At 36.7% G+C, this 20,709-nt stretch overlaps 1 protein-coding gene across 1 annotated transcript; it reads right to left on the bottom strand.

The window, feature by feature from the left end:
• Positions 1 to 2,807: 2,807 nt before the first annotated feature.
• On the bottom strand, positions 2,808 to 19,828 carry LOC135699099 (uncharacterized). The gene is made up of 3 exons (XM_065219297.1): positions 19,607 to 19,828; positions 4,282 to 4,415; positions 2,808 to 4,218 (listed from the first exon to the last, which is right to left on the bottom strand). The coding sequence occupies exons 1-3, from the start codon at positions 19,801 to 19,803 to the stop codon at positions 3,959 to 3,961; spliced, it is 591 nt and encodes a 196-aa protein (XP_065075369.1). The 5' UTR covers positions 19,804 to 19,828; the 3' UTR covers positions 2,808 to 3,958.
• Positions 19,829 to 20,709: the final 881 nt, after the last annotated feature.

Genomic DNA, 20,709 nt, shown 5'->3' with positions numbered 1-20,709 from the left:
AAATTGTTGTTCTGTGAGCCCATTATGTTTTACAGCCAATTTTCAAATAAATATCATCCTTTATTTGGAGGACAGTCATATGGATGCTCATCAGTTGATGACGAATTCAGCCATAAGGAAATCATCTGTAATTCGACAGCATATTGTTAAAGGGCTCGAGCAATACAATAATCAGTCGAAGTATTGCGGATGTTTTTGTTCAATGTACATGCCCGATAGGTACACTCAAAAAAAAATATCACATATCTAATGAATGAAAACTATGTGAATTTCATATAGCTTTCATATGATCACATAGCTAAAAATACCACCACAAAATCACATGAATATTATCTTCTTCATTCCTTTATTTAACGGTGATCTCTGTTCCGCAATCTAGTGCCAATTACATCCATTAACGGCAATCGAATGTGCAGGAAGGCAGCTACCACACCTGCGTAGGATATCGCACCCATTCAACACACATGGGCCGGGACCAACGGCTTTACTTCCCTTCCGAAGGAAGACGTGACGACCAGAGATTTGTATGCCTCAGTAAAATCCCACCGACCTCTGCTGTGATTGAACCCAGACCCATTGGGGTGTTAGAAAGCAGTCACGCTTACCACTACACCACCAGCGACGGCTACATGAATATTATGAGGCCGATGAAATTCATATGATGAATCATATTAAATTAACGTGATCGCATAAATGTTATGTGAAATTCAGATGAATTCCATTCCAATTATATTTCATTTGCGTTTCCAATGGAAGCTACATGAAAACTATTTTCGGTGTACAATGACGTTTATACAAGGTCCAGGCCAAGCTGCCTGTTGGCTTGTGTTAGAAGCAAAACTATTGTAAACATTGCTGAGCACTCAAGTGACGACGTCACTCTACCTCTACCATAACATTCCATACTGCGAACAGTGCTTCGTGAAAAAGATAAACATTGCAAAGAAATACGAACACCACTAAACCTTTGCACATTTTACTAACACCAACAAGTCTGTTGGCCTGGACCGTATACAGGGTTACCAAAACTACTGATAAATCTGTATTTCTACAGATTTTGTAGAGTTTTTAAATCCAAGATTCTGTATTCACAGATTACAGATTTTTAAAATATGATCAAACATTTTAAAAATTAAACTTGAGGTGTTCAATAACAACACATAATTTTCACTTCAGTGTAATTTTATCACCACCAATTTTTAAATCTATGCATGCAAAACTAAGATGAAAAGATTTTTTTGGGCAAAAACACAGATTCCCTTTTGGCAACCCTCAAAGGACACTGTGATAGGGAGACGGTTTGACAGTTCGATAGGTAGATTTTGGTTTTAGTGTGCGTAACTCTTCTATTATTAACTCTGGCGTCTGGCGAAGTCGTAATGATTTTCGAACCAATTTTAACAGTCAAAATCCAACCAGTCCGAATGAAGGCGTGATCAGAGATATTATGCCTCAGAACATCCCGGCGGCACCGACTGGAACTGCTGGGGTGAGAGGCAATCACGCTTCTTTGTTGTTATAACACATAATACTATAAACCATATTGATTATTGATGGTTTATGGCTAGTACACCCAATAATGATGTTTTCGTGTATTGTGTATCGACCAGTACTAACATCATAATGTCACTACTGGTGAAACTAAAGAGCCTGAATTTATAAAGAGGCGACACCTTATCCATTTGACAGGTCTTCTGCTCGATTGGAATGACTTTTCCTATGACTTTGACAGACAATCGGTTGTTCCAATTTTGACATGTCGTCTCTTTATAAATTCAGGCTCTTTAGGTGAAACGTATCAGCCCCATCTGGAAAAACAGCAAGCCGAGAAAAACGCTGTACTGCAACCAGGTCAATCCATCGGTTGTGTAATATAACATTGTACGATGTACATCGATTTTGCGAACAAAATTACATCCATTAATGTAATATTGTATCTGCTTTTTGCTATTACATCATTATTTCATACATCAGCTTGAATTACATTGATCGATATTACATTTTTTTTTTGCTGTGTAGGGAAGGGAAGTAAAGCCGTTGGTCCCCGGTTCATGAGTTGATGGGTCGATAGGTAGGGCACCGACAAACCGACATGAATGACCATAGCAAAAGCAATAAAATTTCTGACCAAAGCACACTACTGACATCTAGCTCCGTGTTCGCGAGAAATATTTAGCTGCACAGCTAAACAAAAGTAGTGTAAATTTCCGTTACTATGATGCACATAAATCGAGCGTCATATATCATACAAGTTTAGATTATAGATCGTGTAAATTTATGAGACATGTCACGCAATATTCCATATATTGTATGCAACTGTCCACTTTTGTTTGCAAATTTCTTGCAAGCTGCTAGTTTACGTGAAAAGGAAGTTTACATGTATAAATGTTTGCATGCATGGATGTTTACAGCGCCAGTAAAATTCAGAATTTTTTGGTGTGTAAACCATGAATCCGCATGCAAAAGTTATGAATTGGTTCGTGTCGGATCTATTCTGGACAAATTATTTTTTATCTAGATCAAAAAATCAAAAAATCCTATTGTTTTGACAGTTTGGATCACTGCACATTTAAATCGACCATTTACGATTTTCGGGCATAGGTCAGTATTAAGTGTTATGTCGGTTTGTCGGTGGCCTCCCTGGCGTCGGTAGCATTGGTGCTCAGCACGGAAAACAAGATCGACGGAAAACAAATCAAGAGAAAAAAAACAACAAAGGTGAACTTTTAAACGAATTTGAAGTAACATTAGCAAGCTAAACAATTCATGTTTGGCTGTCATCGGCAAATAAAACATATCTAGAATAGTTAGTAGTTTTTAGAACGTATAATATAATAGTAATTTTCCATTAGATAGTACGGTTACACATTTCAGTTTATTGTCTCAATGTCATTGCATTTTTAGCATTGTGCTCATAGTGTACATTCCGGTTCTTAGATTAACAGTTACAGTAGTATTAGATTAGGTTTTTTTTTGCAGCAACAATATAGTACTAGCATGATCCTATAGCACATCAATGCTCATTCATTTAGATGTTATTTTTTTAATGTCTGATGAGAACAATCGAAATTATCGCGAAATACTTCCTTTGTCTTGGTTGCGTATGCTGTCGTTTGGCATTTAAATTTATTCAAGCAATTTTAAGTTTTGGAAATTGAATTACAACATTGATTTGCTAAGCGAGCTACATTTTTCCACCTTTTCTCTAATCGATGAACTGCCTAATGAGCTTCTGGTTATTTTGATCTTACTGTATTTATTGTCTTTCACAGCATTTTTTTTTTCACTCTTCTAAATTTGAAACGTCCTGGATTATTGTTTCACCTAGATGACATGGTGACTGATGTTACTTGTTCAAATTTATAAGAATGTACGTATGTACACATGCATAGTTTATTGTTTCTTTGATGTTTAAACTCAATTGATGGATCTTTGTCGCAAGACAGGGAAACTTAAGAAGAGTTCCATCATAAAATTTATACTAAAAAATTGACGTTTGACAGAGATAACTCTATCAGAATGGAGTTCATGCTTCTCCATCTTCCTAACTTGGAAGGTAGAGAAATATATTAGATTAATAGATGCTGGGATTTTTTGTTGTAACTAATGCGTTCTACTTCAATAAGGTTCATCCAATGAGAAAATCTATACTAATATACACAACTACGACGGATATTCCTCGGAAGTGATATTTGTTTGGAAGCCCTTTGATTTATAGTTCTGCTTATAATTATATCTGTTCTTTTAATGTTGAATCAAAAAAAAATCTGAAGTCAAACAATACTTTCAAATATTCAAGGAAATTAGCATGTAATTCCCTCCGATATGTTTCGATCTGCATTTGTTACTCCTGGTTTCCAAATTTACTTTAAGTTATTCACCTCACTTAATTAAAGCAAGATTGCATAAATAATGAAAAAAAAAATACACTAAAGAAAATTTCAATCAGAACATAACACTAAACAAACGGTGGCAAATCACAATTGCATAATGTCCCGCCTTCTCCCATTTTGCACCACAGGGTACAGAGGTCATCCCAATTTGGGGTCGTGGTTTGAATGCCGGTCGTGCTGTCGGCAGCAGCGAGATGCTCTCCATTGCAGCGGCTACAGCCATCTAACTGGATGTTGGCTGCTGCACAGAACGCACTGCAAACACCGTTGTGGTCGTTAACTACGTTCGGTGGTGTCAATGGTTTGCAGTGGCATCGACCTGCACCTGTGAATGGAGTTGGAGCGAATATTAGTTTTTTTTTATTGAATTAAAGATATTTTAATTTACCTAAACCATTCGCGCAAAGCGTTGGACAAATAGCAGTGTGTGCTTTACTGTCTAATTTTATTCTATTGGATTTATCGGTAGCGGTCTGCTGCTGCAGGCAGGTAAACCCACAAGTGGGTCCACCGTACCCCTCTCTAGAAGCAAGGAAATAAAAAAAATAATTGTTATTAAGCACAGATCAGGGTTTGCATATAATTTGCGTCCAACTAAGCACAATCCACGCTTTAACTCTCTTTTTTTAAACGTGTTTGTACAACAGAAGTGAATATTTCTACTAATACTTATGTTTCCCAGTGTACCGTTTGATTTGCGAAAGAGTCAGAAATTGTATGTATTTTAACGAGTTTCAATTTCGTACAAATATATTGAGACACTTTTGGATTTATTTTGTCATGCGGATGAAGGTAGGAAAAATTGATTTACTTTTGAGAGAACTTCTTTTGTTTTGAGTAAAAATTATGCAGATATTCATATCTATTCATATCATGCGTTCTTATAGACTTTGTTTTGTAGCTTTTGAATAAAAGTACCGTATGAATGATTCGATTTCGTCAAAATGAAAAAATTTATGTGATGTTCAATAGGACGATAATAGGCGCTTTGGTCAAAGTAGCTCTTTAGCCAATTAATTAATCCACCATGATTTTGAGTTGATCTCATCAGCCATTTCGATTTTTGTTTGAGAATAATAATAAGCCCGGTTGAGGCGATTTAATTCGGGGCGTTAATCTCAATTGCGACTTGTAACAGAAATCCCTCGTATTTAACCTGCATTAGGAAAAAATACTCAGTGTTTTCAGGTCCAAAAACACCCTAATGCACAGTGGTTCCTGGGTGGCCAAAACCAATAAATGAAAGTTGATTTTTGTTTTATTTCAATTTAAGTTACGGTTAGCAACTTAATGCAGATTTTTTATTGTTTATAAGAAAGTTAGAAGATACCGAGAAGTAAGCACATAAGAGACGTGTGTGTGTGAGAGAAAATTTGCGAAAAAATCTAAGGGCACCGGTGGGATTCGAACTCACAATTTCCATTCAGTACACGGGTGCATTGCCAATTATACAACGGTGGACCTATGGAATCCTACCGGTGCCCTTAGATTTTTTCTCAAATTTTCTCACGCACACGTCTCTTACCGATGATATGTGCTTACTTCTCAGTATCTTCTAACTTTCTTATAAACAATAAAAATCTGACTATAAGTCGCTAACCGTACAAAGCAAAAAATTAATTTTAATATTACATCCAAGAGGATGCACTTCAATCATGTCGAAAATCTCATGTAATTTTTATGGCCACAACAATAAACAAATGCAGTGAAAGCAGCGTAATGTCAGTTCATGCACTGTATTAATGATAATTTTGTCCTTTTTGGCAAGTAATATTACTCCATATTTTTGACACGATTCAAGTGCATTCACTTTGATGTGATATTAAAATTATTTTTTTGCTGTGTAATTAAAAGTTAAAAAAAAAGTATATGATAATCATCATTACGGTCCGGTGGTCGAAGGTGAGGTCAGCCGTTCTCCGCTCTATTCATACTGTATTGGACAACTCTAATCCAACATGTGATGATGTAGAACACAAACGAGCTGTGTTTTTTCACGTCGACTGATACTTGTTTCGATCGGAAGACAACTGGGAATCACCCATACAACAGTGTCTCGGGTGGAAAATCGTTTAAGGAGTCCCAGACGACCGAGCGGCGGGCTGGAAGTGGAAGAAAATCAAAAACAGCTGACCTTGTGAAGGCCCGGAAGGTGTTGGATTATTTCAAGCGTAATCCGAACCTTTCGATTCGCGACGCGGATCTGAAGGCAAAGTGTTCCGCCTGGTTCGTTCAACAAACCATGAAGCGAGCTGGGTTTCGTGTATTCAAGGTCCGGAAGGCACCGAACCGGCGTGATCAACAAAACACGGCGGCCAAATCCCGCGCAAGGAAGCTGTATCGAGAGTGGTTAACGAAACCGATGTGTGTGGTTATGGATGACGAAACCTACATCAAGGCAGACGCAAAGCAGATACCTGGGCTGGAGATCTACTTTGCCAAATCACGGTTTGATGTTCCGGAAGACATAAGGAAGAAGAAAGTGGACAAATTCGCCAAAAAATACTTGCTCTGGCAGGCCAATGCGGTAAACTGACTAAACCGTACATCACAATGGGTACCATCAACAGCGAAATTTACCGCACCGAGTGCCTCCAGAAGCGTCTGTTGCCCTTCCTGCGGTCCCACGGAGGCGAGGCATTATTTTGGCCGGACCTGGCATCATGTTATTACGCGCGATCGACGTTGGATTGGTACAGAGACAATAACGTTGTTTTTGTACCAAAAACCGCCAACCCCCCAAATTCACCAGAGATTCGTCCGTTGGAAAGATTTTGGGCCATAATGAAGGCCAAAGTTTGAAAATCGTCCAAGTTGTTTAAGAACGAGATGGAGTTGAAGAAAGAATGGATGAAAGTGAACAAAAAGGTCGGCTCCACCATTGCACAAAATGTAATGAGGGGTCTTAAGGGAAAGGTGCGGGCTTTCAGCGATGTAAAGGAAATTGAATAAAGAAATTATGCCGAAACATAATCCATATGTATTAATTCATTACCTGAAAGTTTCAAGAAAATCCGATTTAAAATAAATTTTTGGCGAACACTTTTGTCTGGTGCATTTTTTTTCGAGTACAGGCCTTATTAGAGAACGCTTGCGCAACAAGACTAGGGAGGGAAACAGATTCGAAACTTAAAATGTGGGGATACTTCTACCTACACGATGATGGTGTTGGTTTGTGTGGGTGGCCTTCGATTTGTGAGGAATGGGCTTTGGAACGGTTTGTTTACAAATGCTGATGTGCCCTTCTCTATTGTTGATCCAGAAATGTCATTAGCCAAATACATCCGTAGACCATAGGTCCACCATTGTATACAGGGTGTACGGAATCAAATTGCATCACAAGAAAAGATTCGGCAAAATTACCCCATTCACCCGATCCATTGGCAATGCACCCGTGTACTGAATGGGAATTGTGAGTTCAAATCCCACCGGTGCACAGTGGTCCAGGAGAGTGTTTTTCAGGTAAAAACTAAAAAAGTGCATAAAGATGCAGTTTAATCTGTCTTCAGACAAGTTTAGGTTTGAAAAAAGGCGCATCTGATGAAGGGATCGTCCATAATTTAAATCCCTTGGGACAAAAAAATAAAATTTCGAACTTTTTTTCAATGCGGTTTAGAAAAATAAAATGTTCCACAAAGTTGCAGATCTTATCATTTCCACAAACTCTGTTGAAAACATCAATGGTTTAAATCGTCGGTTTCATTGAGATATGAAGTATTTTTTAAGGAAGGTCCCTTCAAATCGTTTTTTCAACCATAACTTTTTTTTTTTTTTATTTTTTCCTGGCATGCTATGTTTGAAAGTGTTTTTTCATTTACCAAAACAAGCAACTTTCTACAATACTTCAACACGCTACCTCACAAATGCACCATGTTAAGAGCGTTTATGTGTTCAAAACATACGATATTCTGGTGGATAATTTGCAAATTGGGGCAACCAGTTTTTTTAAGCCAATGATGTTATCAAATTTTACGTGCTTTGATTAATTTTTTCATGTAAAAATATTTGAGGGGATGTTATTTTTCATTCCAGGACAGCTAATTTAAAATCATGGCTTTTAGCTCCATTTTACTTAAAATTGGCTCTTTTCTGAACTAACTTTTATTCATGGTGGGTTTTGAATCAAGTTCGGTTCAGGTCATTTCCCCGGTGGCATACGGGAAATGCCCGGAAGTGGCTAATGTGGTCATACATACTTATTAAGGACACCATTGATCTTGTTGTTGAATTTTGGTGTATTTTGATGAGAACGTTTTCTTGGGGCGATCCTTGGCGTCCTCGAGACGTTCAGCGTCTCAGAAATTAGTTTTCCCTTCAACGGACAGAGTTTTTCGAATATTTCCAAATGTCGGCTGCTCCACCAATTGTTGAACTTGGCAATGAAATCTTTTTTTTTCGCATCCGCGATATTCAACACACTACCAGATTTTTTTTTGTACATGATCCAACAGCTTTTCATCCCAACTTTTCCTTCCATTAATGGGTTAACCAGCTCCTTGTTTGCAATGAATATTCCTGTAAATACTTATGACTAATAAAAGTCCTACAATACTTGTAAAAATACACTTACTTTCCGTCATCTTCGAAGCCATTAAGCTTCAGCGCGTGCAGTTTTCTTGTAAAATACTGAATAATAATACTGTAAAATACTGAATAATGAAAACTTTGGCTGATTCACAACTGGCGAAACTAGAGAGTATCGAGTATGAACTACGTTTTTGTGGAATAAACTGGGGTGCAAATCGACAAAATAGTGTGACGAAATAGTGTCAGGTTTTGAACGCTTATAACTTGACCAATTATGAATGGATTTCGAATCTTATTACACCACTTGATTAAAATTTGATGTAAGATTCGTTTGGTGTAAATTTGTTTATCAATAGTAAACTATTGAAAATTGATCAAATATTTTTACCATAATCAACCATTCAGTGCAGTGCTCGCTTGCTCTCGCACTTGCTATGACTATCAGGCAGATAGTCGATAGTGAGGTTATAAAAGAGCGCAGCTGTAATTTTTTGTGTTAGTTCATCTGCGGATGTATTAACGCAAGAGTAAGTCAGTGAAGCGAATCGATCAAAGGAGATCGAGCCTTTTAAAATGTTCATCGAGATTTGGTTTATAGTTTTTACACACCCGTTCAAAGTTACCCAAAAATGTGTAGAATAGGATGAATTATTTTCGGAGTAAACAAGGGGAATTCAAAAATAGGTAAAAGCTTTACCAACAATAAGGTAAAAACTTACTTAAAATTAATTAATGTGTCGAATTTTTTAACGTGTTAACTAAACAGAAGGATGATGTCTCTTTGATCTCTAATTACTTGCTTAAGATGACATCCCAATTTGATAGAAGGTTGGGTCTTCGGGAAAGTTGTGCAGGTGAACAATACCTATCAGATGCAATATAAAAGTGTTATATGATGTCAGATGCACTGCAATGTATTATAAGCTGGAATGTTATATGAAATGCATTTTAACTTACGGTTGATTTTTTTTCTTTGATTTGTTTTCCGTCGATCTTGTTTTCCGTACTGAGTTCCAATTTTTTTGCAAATTTTCTCACACACACGTCTCTTACCGATGATTTATGCTTCCTTTTTTTTCTTTTTTTTTTCTTTATTTAGGAGATTTTTAGCCGTAGGCTGGTTCATCTCCGAGTGTGCTTATTTCTCAATATCTTCTAATTTTATTTAAATTTTTTTTGTCATTTTTACAAGTTAAGAGTATCTTAAATTGAACTATTTGAGCAGTTTTGATGACTACAGATCTTTTTATGGTTATTTTAAGCACTTAGAAATACGTAATCTTACAAGTGTGGGAATCCATCTTTAACATAAAGGATGAGACGTAAACAAACATGTTATGTAAAATTAAGTGCTCTGAGACTGAGAAGCTCGGTACTCAACGAAAAGTAAGTTTGATTGAGCTGAATTTCGCGTCTATTATGACTCAATTTTATTTCAAAATTGATGCTCGTATTTGTCAGTCTCAGAGCACCTAAATTAACATTAATTGTTCAAAGTGTGTAAGGTAGCAATATCGGAACTTTTCGATAAAAAATCATATCGTTTCTTGATACTGTTTTGCACAAATATAGCAAAAAATAATGTGTATATCAACTTGGTTGCTTGAGAAGAAATGTTCCTCGGCTTATTTCACTTCAAATGGATAGTGAAAAATAGTGTCTGCATTGTTTTAAATGACAGTTCGTAATAAAAAAAATAACAAAAACATACTTTTTCACATTTACACTAAGCAAAACGTGTGACAGACACATCTGCTCACAATCCTTAAGTTACCAAAAGATAGCTTGAAAAGATAGCTTTCAGATAGGCTTTAATGTGTTTTTTTTTCCCTTTGGTTTGTTTTCCATCGATCTTGTTTTCCGTGCTGAGCACCAATGCTACCGACGCCAGGAAGGCAGCTCCCACACCTGGACCCTACCTATCGACCCATCAACTCATGAACCGGGGACCAACGGCTTTACTTCCCTTCCGAAGGAAGGCGTGATCAGAGATGTGCCTCAGAACATCCCGGCGGCGCCGACTGGGATTGAACCCAGGCCTGCTGATTTAATGTGTTTTGCATTTTTTTTTAAATCAGGATTAACAACTAAAGTGTTCTTTGAAAAGCATCCCTATCGATGTAATATAATCTGCGCTGTAGCAAGCTTCATAATGCATTTTTCAAAGCACTCCAACACACCCACGCTCCCAAGCGCGCTCAATTTTATTTCTCCATTATTACAGCATTTAAGGTGTTTCGCTGTGAGATCCTTATGCCTTGTTCAGACTACAGAGTTATAACATGTTATAGCGCTATCTTGATGGTAGTTTCTGTGTTGCAATTATTTGACAACCGTTATAACATGTTATAACTGCTCAGTCTGGACAGCGCTTTATTCTCGTAACCACTTCGAAACTTTAAATTCACAAATAGCAGCTTCTACAATACGTACCACAATGAAACTGTTACTCCACGTTTGCTGTACTGCTGCATACATAAAGTAGCAATTTCAGATGAAATGGAGCATTAATTTCCGACATGTGTGTAATTGAAAATTCGAAGTGGAAGTGTATGTATAGCCTACGAGGTGGCCATTTGTTGACTCAACAAGGAATCATCTTAAGAGCTGTATACACCATGTAACAAAAGTACACCTGGTGGCATACACCTGTGTACATGTGTGTATAGCATATGACGCACCGACACCACACAACAAACGTCAAATCTTATAGGCTACAGTTTTGACGCCATCATCGCATCAAAATGTATGCAGTGTATTCAGTTTTTAGTATTCAGAAATATCATTTCGTGTTGCAAAATGGAAAATAAATGATGCTTGTTTATAACAATTTATTTCACATATTTTGATGAACATTCCTTGGAACATTCATTTCACTGAAGCAGCAGATCCAGAAACAAATATTGGGGTTGGTTTAAAATGCTATCTAACATGAAGCTTTAGTGTGATAATTTATTCGCTAGAGAATGGTCTTAGAAGAGGGTAGGTAGATAGTTCCGTTAGAGTACGGCAGTGCAAGTCAAACGCCGTACTATCTATCTACCTACCCTCTTCTAAGACCATTCTCTAGCTAATAAATTGTCACACTAAAGCTTCATGTTAGATAGCATTTCCAACCAATTCTAAAAATCGCAATCATTCATTATCCAAAACGCTGCTCAAGGATATCACTGGAATAATTCTCAAGCAACAATACATCCATTTGAATTTTATTATAAGAAAAACAATAAACATGAACATGTTAGCTTCATTATAATATCAGAAGTAATGACTCACGATACAGTTAAACTTAAATTGTTCATCTAAAAAATGACAGAGTTTATTAAACAATCGATAGATTTTTCTAAAATTACTTTTATGTCAGATGGGGCAGCATCACAATTCAAAAATAAAAATAAACTTTGCTAATCTGTGTAGATTTCAGTCAAAGCATAGCAGAATGGCATTTTTTTGCAACGTCTCATGGAAAAGGCCCCTGTGATGCGAATGGCAAAGAGAGCTAGTCTTGCTCGAGATTATGGAAACACCATAACAACTCCACGAGAATCATATAACTGGGCAGTTGAACAAACAGATAAAAATATCACAAAACTACGTTTTGAGTACATATCCACTGAACAGTACATCGAAATGTCAGAAAAACTCGAAGAACTGTATAATAGCACAAAGAAAATATCTGGCACACAGAAATTCCACTGTTTTGTGCCTTTAACTAGTGACAAAGTAGAGGCAAAAAGGTATTCTAATTCAGAAGACGAACCAAAAATATTTAACTTGATTGGAAAAAGGAAAAAATAACATGTATGAAAATAGGTTTAACACATTGAAAATATATAAATAAATGATATATGAAAAATCTTGTTTTTTTTTCTCTCACATATTATTAGATTTTGCCTCAGTAGTAAACTACAGAATAAGGAAATGATATTTTTTGAACTTCATTGAATTCTGAGATGATTTTGAGCTTCACTGGTTTAGTTTTGTGTGAATATGGCAAATTAAAAAAAAAATCACTTCAGAAATGAAAAAGTTTTTGCCAGAATTTTTTTTTCCTTAAAAGTGCCCATCTCGCAATGTATGGACGGTTGGTAGTAAACATAATTACCTATCTTGAGACAAAATTTCATCCAAATCAAACATGGCTATTTTTTTATATCGACTTCAAATTTTGAAAATCGATTTTTTTTAAATGTATGTCTCTAATGGAATTTTTTTCAATATTTTTTTTTTCGATAATTTGGACAATTTACTAAAAGTCATCCATACAACACATATTTGTAGGAGTGGTCATTTTTCCATAATATTTTTTTTTGAAGAAAAGTTTGGCCCTTCTCAAAGGCTAGTCTAGATAAATTTTGGAAAAGCTAAGTATATGCAAAGTGGCTCATTTAGTCAAGGTCCACACATCCAGAAAGTTTCATTCAAATCTGAGAGGGTGCTGCCAGCTCCGAATACGATTTGGCGTAAAAAAAAAAAATACGCCTAAATCGAAGACAACAAATCAAGAAGACTGGCAACTTTGCCAGAATCCAAGCGACAGATACAATGGCGCTGCGCTGGAGTGAAGGTGGAAGCAACACATAGCAAAATGAGCAAATACACAAACCCTTCTTCTGAGGATGTAATCTTTGCTTTCAAATTCGTTCGAAGCATTTACCTTTGAGCGGCAGATGACGCGATTGTACCTGTCTCATAGCGTTCGTATGAGAAAATAAAAGAGTTACCAGTCTTCTTGATTTGTTGTCTTCGCCTAAATATAGGCAATTAATATTATTTTTACGAATAAAATCATAAAAACTGTCACCGAGACAGTTGGGATCAGCTGGCTTTTTTGTTTACCATGAACTTTTGGCCGATCACAATAGAACTGGCAGTTTATTCTCATATGACTTTCTGCTTTCAGCATCATTAACACCAGATCACTCACACACTCTAGATTTTTAGCTGTCAGTTCCACTGAGAAACGTCTCTTGGATCACCTTATAATAAATGCTGATTATGATGAGCTTGATGAATAGTTAAAAGTAGCATATTGCACCACTTTCACAAAATTGTACATTTAGAGCGGTGGAATGCATCCTTTGCTAGGGAAAACTTTGTTGAATTACAATTTAATACGACTTAAAGGAATACTGAACAAATTATCTCACAACAATATCACAAAAATGGATTGCTGAAAAACGAACATTAAACGGCGTCTACTGGGGCAAAATAAACTTTTTTTTTGCAAAAATGGAGGTTTTGTGTCTTTGGCAAAGTTATTCGGGTAGCTGAGCGCTGACACAATTATAGCGAATTCGTTTATTATTCATGTAAAAACCTGGATCGTGTATTAAGATTGGATCGGTTGTTTTCTGACAAACGTCAGTTTGCTCGTTTACCCAGCTAAAGTTGAGTTTCACTCTGACAAAATGTTCGATTACGCACGGATCACGCCGTTCAGATGGAGCTACAACTAGTTTTTACAGAAGCATCCTACCAAAAAAAAAAACTATCGTCGAAAAAGTTGTTTGTTTCAACTTTTTTTTTAAACTCTTCCGAAAACGTAAAAAATTCGCAGCCTACTAAAATTGAGATATTTGTAAATTTCGATCAAATTCACGAAAAAAATATGTGTATCTATTTTTTTAATTCTTAAGCGCAAATAATGTTCAGTCAAACAATGTCTCGAGAAAGTTAGGCAGTCTTATGAACATTCCTTACGCAATACCTATTTTTAATTCATGATTTTGTCACACATTTGGTAAAAATAATGATTAAATCATATAAACTTCTGTGTGCCATAGATCCAAAAGGGGCAATGACGGGCAGCTCAAAATCAACTAACATGCTCTTCAATGCTTAGAAATAAGTAACCTGAAGATAACTGGACCGGGTAAATCAAGGCTATTTTGTTAAACTTTGTAGAAAATAGCTGAATATCACATAAAAAACAACATTTTGCCCGGTTGACTCGATGTTGTCTAGTCATCCCAAAGCCAAAAGCCCAAAGAGTTAGCCTTGATTTGATTGTTTATATTCTTAGTGAGTTATTATCAGATTTTATGTTAAATAATATAGTATATTATAATACTAATATAGCAAGAAAGCAAGTGTTTGACCTTTAATTTGAAAAGACGTATCATTCTTAGGTGCTCAGAGATACACGTGCCTGCAAGAAGCTATAGGAGACCGCCTTTGTTGATATAAAACCAAACGCTTTAAAGCTTGTAAAAAATTAAGTTTAGGTGTTGTTGTGAAATTGTGGAGTGATGGGAGAAAAGTAAACGGATTCTGGAGCGTTTAAAAATGATCAATTGACAAGAATTAATAATTTATTAATAAGAACGGAGATCTCCAAGCTACCATTGTAGCTCTTGTTTTTTTATATCTTTATTATGAGACTTTCAGCCCTGGGCTGGTTCGTCTCCTGTAGCTCTTGTGCAGTTACCAAAGCATATACATATTTTAATGATTTTGATGATTGACGCTAATATTGTATATTGCAATTTAAATAACATTTTATGACATACTTTACCAACGTACTTAAAAATATGCATCTACTGAAAATGCTGATCTAAATAAATATTGAATAAGATTTAATAATGTATGTTGTATTCAAAAATGACTAATTCAAGGCAAACTAGATAATTTTACGATTTCTAGAGGAAGCAACATCGAGTCAACCGGGCAAAGTGTTATTTTTTATGAGATTTCCAGCTATTTTCTACGTGAGTAGACAAATCCTTGCGTTACTTGGCCCAGTTATCTTCAGGATACTTATTGGTAAACATTGAAGAGCATGTGAGCTGAAATTGAGCTACCCGTTCTTACCCCTTTTGAATTTATTGTACACATTAGTTTATGTTTTTTTTTTCATTATTTTGACTAAATAGGGGAAATGGCTCTAATGTTGGCCTATGGATCTAAGATCAGGCCCATCACTAAAAATCTGCTATTTATCAATTTTATCTAGATGAACGCGTCATTGAGACGGTACCAATGGATATTTTTGGTCGCTATTGAAAAATGTAGTTGATTGCTGAATTTATGTATGGGCCCAAATTAGGGGCATTTAGGCTGACATTACATCCATTTGCCCTACGTAATAAATCATTAAATAAAATAGGTATTCCGTTAGGAATGTTCATTTTTTTTTCCTTGCTTGAATTCCTGAGCACCAATGCCACGAACGCCAGGGAGGCAGCTCCCACACCTGGACCCTACCTATCGATCCATCAACTCATGAACCGGGGACCAACAGCTTTACTTCCCTTCCGAAGAAAGGCGTGATCAGAGATGTTATGCTCAGAACAACCCGGCGGCGCCGACTGGGATTGAACCCAGGCCTGCTAGGGTGAGAGGCAATCACGCTTACGACTACACCACCCGGTGCTAGGAATGTTCATAAACTGCATAGCTATCTCGAGTTACTTTTTTTTATCGCTTTAACGCGCTTGGGTCATTCGTGGCTTGTTCGGGGGTGAGATTTGTACTCGTGACTTTGGCGTGAGAGGTATGGATGCTAACCACTATGCCCCCATCTCGAGATACTATTTAACTGAACAAATAATAATGAAGATTATTTTTTTTCACGGATTTGATCAAAATTTAAGAATATCTAATACTCAGTAAATTGTGGTTTTTTGACTTTTTCGGAAGAGTTGTTAACAAAGTTGAAACAAACAAATTTGTCCAGGATTTTTTTTTTACTATGATGCTTCTGTAAAATTTAGTTGTTGTACCTTCTGAACGGCGTGATCTGGAACTAAACTAATTATGCCAAAAGGAAGCCCTTATCAACCCGAACAACTTAAGTGGAACCGGTGGTGTAGTGGTAAGCGTGACTACCTCTCACCCCAGCAGGTCTGGGTTCAATCCCAGTTGGCTCCGCCGGGATTTTCTAAGGCATAAAATCTCTAAGGGAAGTAAAGCCGTTGGTCCCCGGTCCATGAGTTATGGGTCGATAGGTAGGGTCCACGTGAGGGAGCTGCCTCTCTGGCCTGGAGTCGGTAGCATCCCAACAAACAAGTTAGAGTCACAAATAAGCATATAGATTGAATAAATGCTTTATAACACTGTACAATGCTGAATAAAACGGGTTGTCAAATTATGTGCTCAGAAAACCTCATTGAGATAGATTATGCGCTTTATTCCGCTGATTGCTCTGATTTGATTAATATACTTATTAAAAGTTACACAAACGATGACTGTCTTCCTGATTCAACACCAGAAGTTTGATCTAATAACAAACTGAATAAGTGTAATTTTTACATACATTGACGCTTTAATTCGACTGTTTTAAATTGATTTAATAACATGCTTTATTATACGTCTAATAATTGTTTTCTAGCTCCATTGCATTGCTTAACAATATTGTAGAATAATGGTGAATACAGTCAGCAGAATAGCTCTTATACCACTATGCGTCCATGTTTTAATTTCATGCTTTGTAAATGCTTTACAAACGGCGTTTTCATTCATTATGTCACAACACTGCTTCAGGCTAACAACAAAACGAAATTGGTAGCATAGTGGTTACCGTTTCCGCTTTCCAAGTAGAAGGTCGAGAGTTCAATCCCAGCCTCAATCTTTTTTTTTTATTTATTTTCTACGCCTAATTAATTTAAATCGTAATCATAGATCGTATAACTCACGACAACCAATTCATAGATCTATCGAAAATAATAGCATTCTTTCCATCGAAATTAGAGAGATGGAGAGGTAACGTTGGTCTCATGTTAAACAACTATGAATGAATTAATCATTCTCACATCTTGAATAAGCTAGAGTTACGACTGGGAGTGCTGATAGGTTTTCAGAATCAAACTTTTATTACTTATTTAGCTGCCCTAATGATGTATTCTAGGATAGCTCAGATGGCAAGGCAAGCGGCTGGTGATCGGAAGGTCATGGTTCGAATCCCATGCAAACCGACATGTGTGCCTCGACAGAAATAAATGACACAACAATCACTAACGAGTACAACCCTGCTCTGTGCAGTTCTTATTTTCGGATTAATTATCCTGTAGTTGAATAATCGTTTAATAAATGTATAGTAGGGTCTAATTAAACATTATTTCACATGAGAATCAAGCGTCTTTATAAACCTTTATCGCTGTTTAAGGAAGTAAAGTCTAATAGATGCTGAAGAATCAAAAATTTTATCAAATAAGCTCTGTTACAACTTTTGTAAGTCGAAAAAAAGCTTCTCGACGTCGACATACCTTATTCTCAACACCAAATATTTCGATGTTGTGGTTGAACAAATTCTCCAAATTTGTGTGAACAAAGCCTGAACAGAAGTTATTATTAAAAATAGTACAAGTATTATTAAGCATGAAATGGAATAAAATCGTCAAGAAGTCGTTTCTTCAATAGGCATTGTTTGTTGGGATTGGTACTCAGTACAGAAAACAAGATCGACCTAATCGTTCTACTTGCAATATAAGGCTAATATATGGCTAGTAGATGGTTTCCGAACTTCAAAAAGGGCAATTGTTGGTTACTTGGGCTAGTATGGACCAACCTACAGAAAGGAAACCTCTACTAAACCGTAAGCGATCGTAAACCTAAAGAGATCGGTCATAAAGCACAAAATGTTGGAGATGACGTTTTCCATATCGATTGAGGATTTTATCAATTTGTAAATGTTATCAGCTTCGCTTGCCACAGGATATCAGTGTTACAAAGGAAAAGCCTTAGAAGAAAGCTCTTAATTGATCGATGTAGAAGTGCTCAAAAACACATAGCAGATATCAAACATCAGTTCTAATAGGATCGTAGAAATCCAAGATCAGCCTTTTGCTATTAAAGAAATTTCAGCATCGTGACCAAATGAGAGAATGGTTTATGTCAAATAACATCTTGCTCTATCCAACAATCACATCGAATTAAACATATTTCCAACAAAACAAATCTATAATAATCCGTTTCTGATACGCATGTAAACATTACAAGCAAAATTCAAAAATATTTTCTGTAGATCAAAAATAAAGTGTGCACTGCGAGACTTCTGCAGAATTCTTTTAAAAGGTTTTTTATTTTCAGATGGCATATTGCACATCAATTGTTGAATCTTTTGAAACTAAACTGTTAGTCTTCTAAATTTACAAAAATCAAGCTGAACATTGCATCAGTTCCTAAGTAACATTGACAGATTCCCTTCGTCGACTTTCTCTTTGTATCCCCACGGCCATGTCAAGACATTCCCAGGAATTTTCTGCACACAGATCGATAAATGATTCTGATGACAAGAAACGATGTTGTGCTCAAGTTATTTATTTTTTTTCTTTGATTTGTTTTCCGTCGATCTTGTTTTCCGTACTGAGCACCAATGCTACCGACGCCAGGGAGGCAGCTCCCACACCTGGACCCTACCTATCGACCCATCAACTCATGAGCCGGGGACCAACGGCCTTACTTTTCTCTTCCGAAGGAAGGTGTGTTCAGAGATGTTATGCCTCAGAACATCCCGGCGGCGCTGACTGGGATTGAACCCAGGCCTTCTGGGGTGAGAGGTAGTCACGCTTACCACTACACCACTGGCGCCGCTGATCAAGTTATTAACGAAAGAGAAAGTCGACGAAGAGAATCGATCAATGTTACTTAGGACCTAATGCAATGTTCAGCTTGAAATATCAGCCTTTGGGCCACACCTAGTTTAAACAACGCATTTGCCAAGAACGATTATTTTTATTTAAAAATTTGTCAATGATGTACAAATCTGTTCATCCTTCAAGAATATTTTTTGTCTAATGACTACAAACCATTGCCAACGAATTCATTAATTCTCAAGTAAAATAATGTTGTCCATGATTTGAATTTATTGCCCCACCATTATTCCATTAAAATATCTGTTAAAAATACCATTAGAGTCAATCAAATTGATTCTAGCTGTTAAAAATTGACCAACCCTGATGACAAATCACGAATCACAATCAATCAACCGCAGCCCATCTCAATGTCATAATCACACACATTAGAAACACCACACTATCTAAACGAACACTTCCGGGTTGCCCAACTTTTCCCATTAAGATTACACTCTTCACATGACATAATTTGTCATTTTCAGGCGGTTCCAATCATCGATGCCTGGGGCAGACACTGTTCTAGATTCCAACATATAGTATGCAAAATTTCACCCAGCAGCCACATACAAATTCCAATGAAAAGCACTAGCGGCAACAATAGTTCAAACTTACCCACAGAGTTGTTGGCAGGTCAGCTTCCAGTTCACGACTACGCTTTTTCCAGGCAAATCATTACTTTTACCGGTCGAGGCCACCGTCGATGACAAAGATGATGATGCTCGATGTGTTTGTGTTGGTGTATCCTGCGTGGAAGCTGCCTCCGATATAAGGACATGCGCAATCAACAGAGAAAGGATCCTCCAAGGCATGATGGCTATTTGCGGGTTGGGGTAACCTGGAAGACATATGTGCATGTGCCAACAGCTGAATATCGATGATGTAAATAATGCTGGGAAATGAGAAGGCGTGGATAATTCAATTTAATTAGAACACGTAGGATGAGGAGGACTGCGCGAGAGGGGAAACATTCAATTGGAAAGTCCAACGAATTGAGGGGAACACCGTTAAGAAAAGTTTGACTTCTGCCAAAAAGGAAATTGTGCTCTGCTGAGGAAAATCGATTTTTTGATTTTAGATTTTTCAATGGATTGGTTCACGATTTATAATAATCAGTTATTAAAGTGCAGTTTAAGATTACAACATTGAAATTAATTAAAGTTGCTTTTAAAGCTACTAAAACACATCACAAAGTACAATTAATCAACCGCAGCCCATCTTAATGTCATAATCACACTAGTATTATAAACAGCACATCTGGACAACGGACGCAACTTTCTCGAATCATCGAACCCTGAAGCGAATGATCTAGATAAAAACATAAAATGTAAAATTTCATCCAGACGATACATTAATACTCCACTTAAAAGCAGTAACGACGACAGCAGCAATACTTCAAACATTCGCAAAGAATGCAAAATACAACAATACGTGGCAGTAACAGTATCAAGGGTACTGATAAAAAGGATTTCTGCATTAAAAGTATGGAAATTTATTTGCAAAATAACCTTTTACACATTACTAAACCCTCATGTAAATGCTGACGCTACAAAATCGACACATGGTGGAGAACGACATATGCAAGCGCCCTATATACACAAAGTTCAGACTCAAAATATGAAGGATTCAATTCAATGGAACGACCATAGCATATACTTCTGTTTCGAGACCCTTAACTTCCCGTAGAACAATTGTTCACGATTTATCATTCACGTCAA

Source organism: Ochlerotatus camptorhynchus, unplaced genomic scaffold (genome assembly GCF_037179485.1).
Source record: "Ochlerotatus camptorhynchus isolate MF236.1 unplaced genomic scaffold, CSIRO-AGI_Acam_v1.1 ptg000009l, whole genome shotgun sequence".
Lineage (NCBI taxonomy): Eukaryota > Metazoa > Arthropoda > Insecta > Diptera > Culicidae > Ochlerotatus > Ochlerotatus camptorhynchus.
This window is presented reverse-complemented; position numbering and strand designations above follow the sequence as displayed.

Bases quoted from the DNA above. Each gene is read 5' to 3' on its own strand.
- LOC135699099 (XM_065219297.1), bottom strand. From the start codon at position 19,803: ATGCCTTGGAGGATCCTTTCTCTGTTGATTGCGCATGTCCTTATATCG. The intron at 4,416-19,606 runs GTAAGTTTGAAC...CCTTGCTTCTAG, and splicing joins ACCTGCCAACAACTCTGTGG to AGAGGGGTACGGTGGACCCA. The intron at 4,219-4,281 runs GTAAATTAAAAT...CTCCATTCACAG, and splicing joins GCTTTGCGCGAATGGTTTAG to GTGCAGGTCGATGCCACTGC.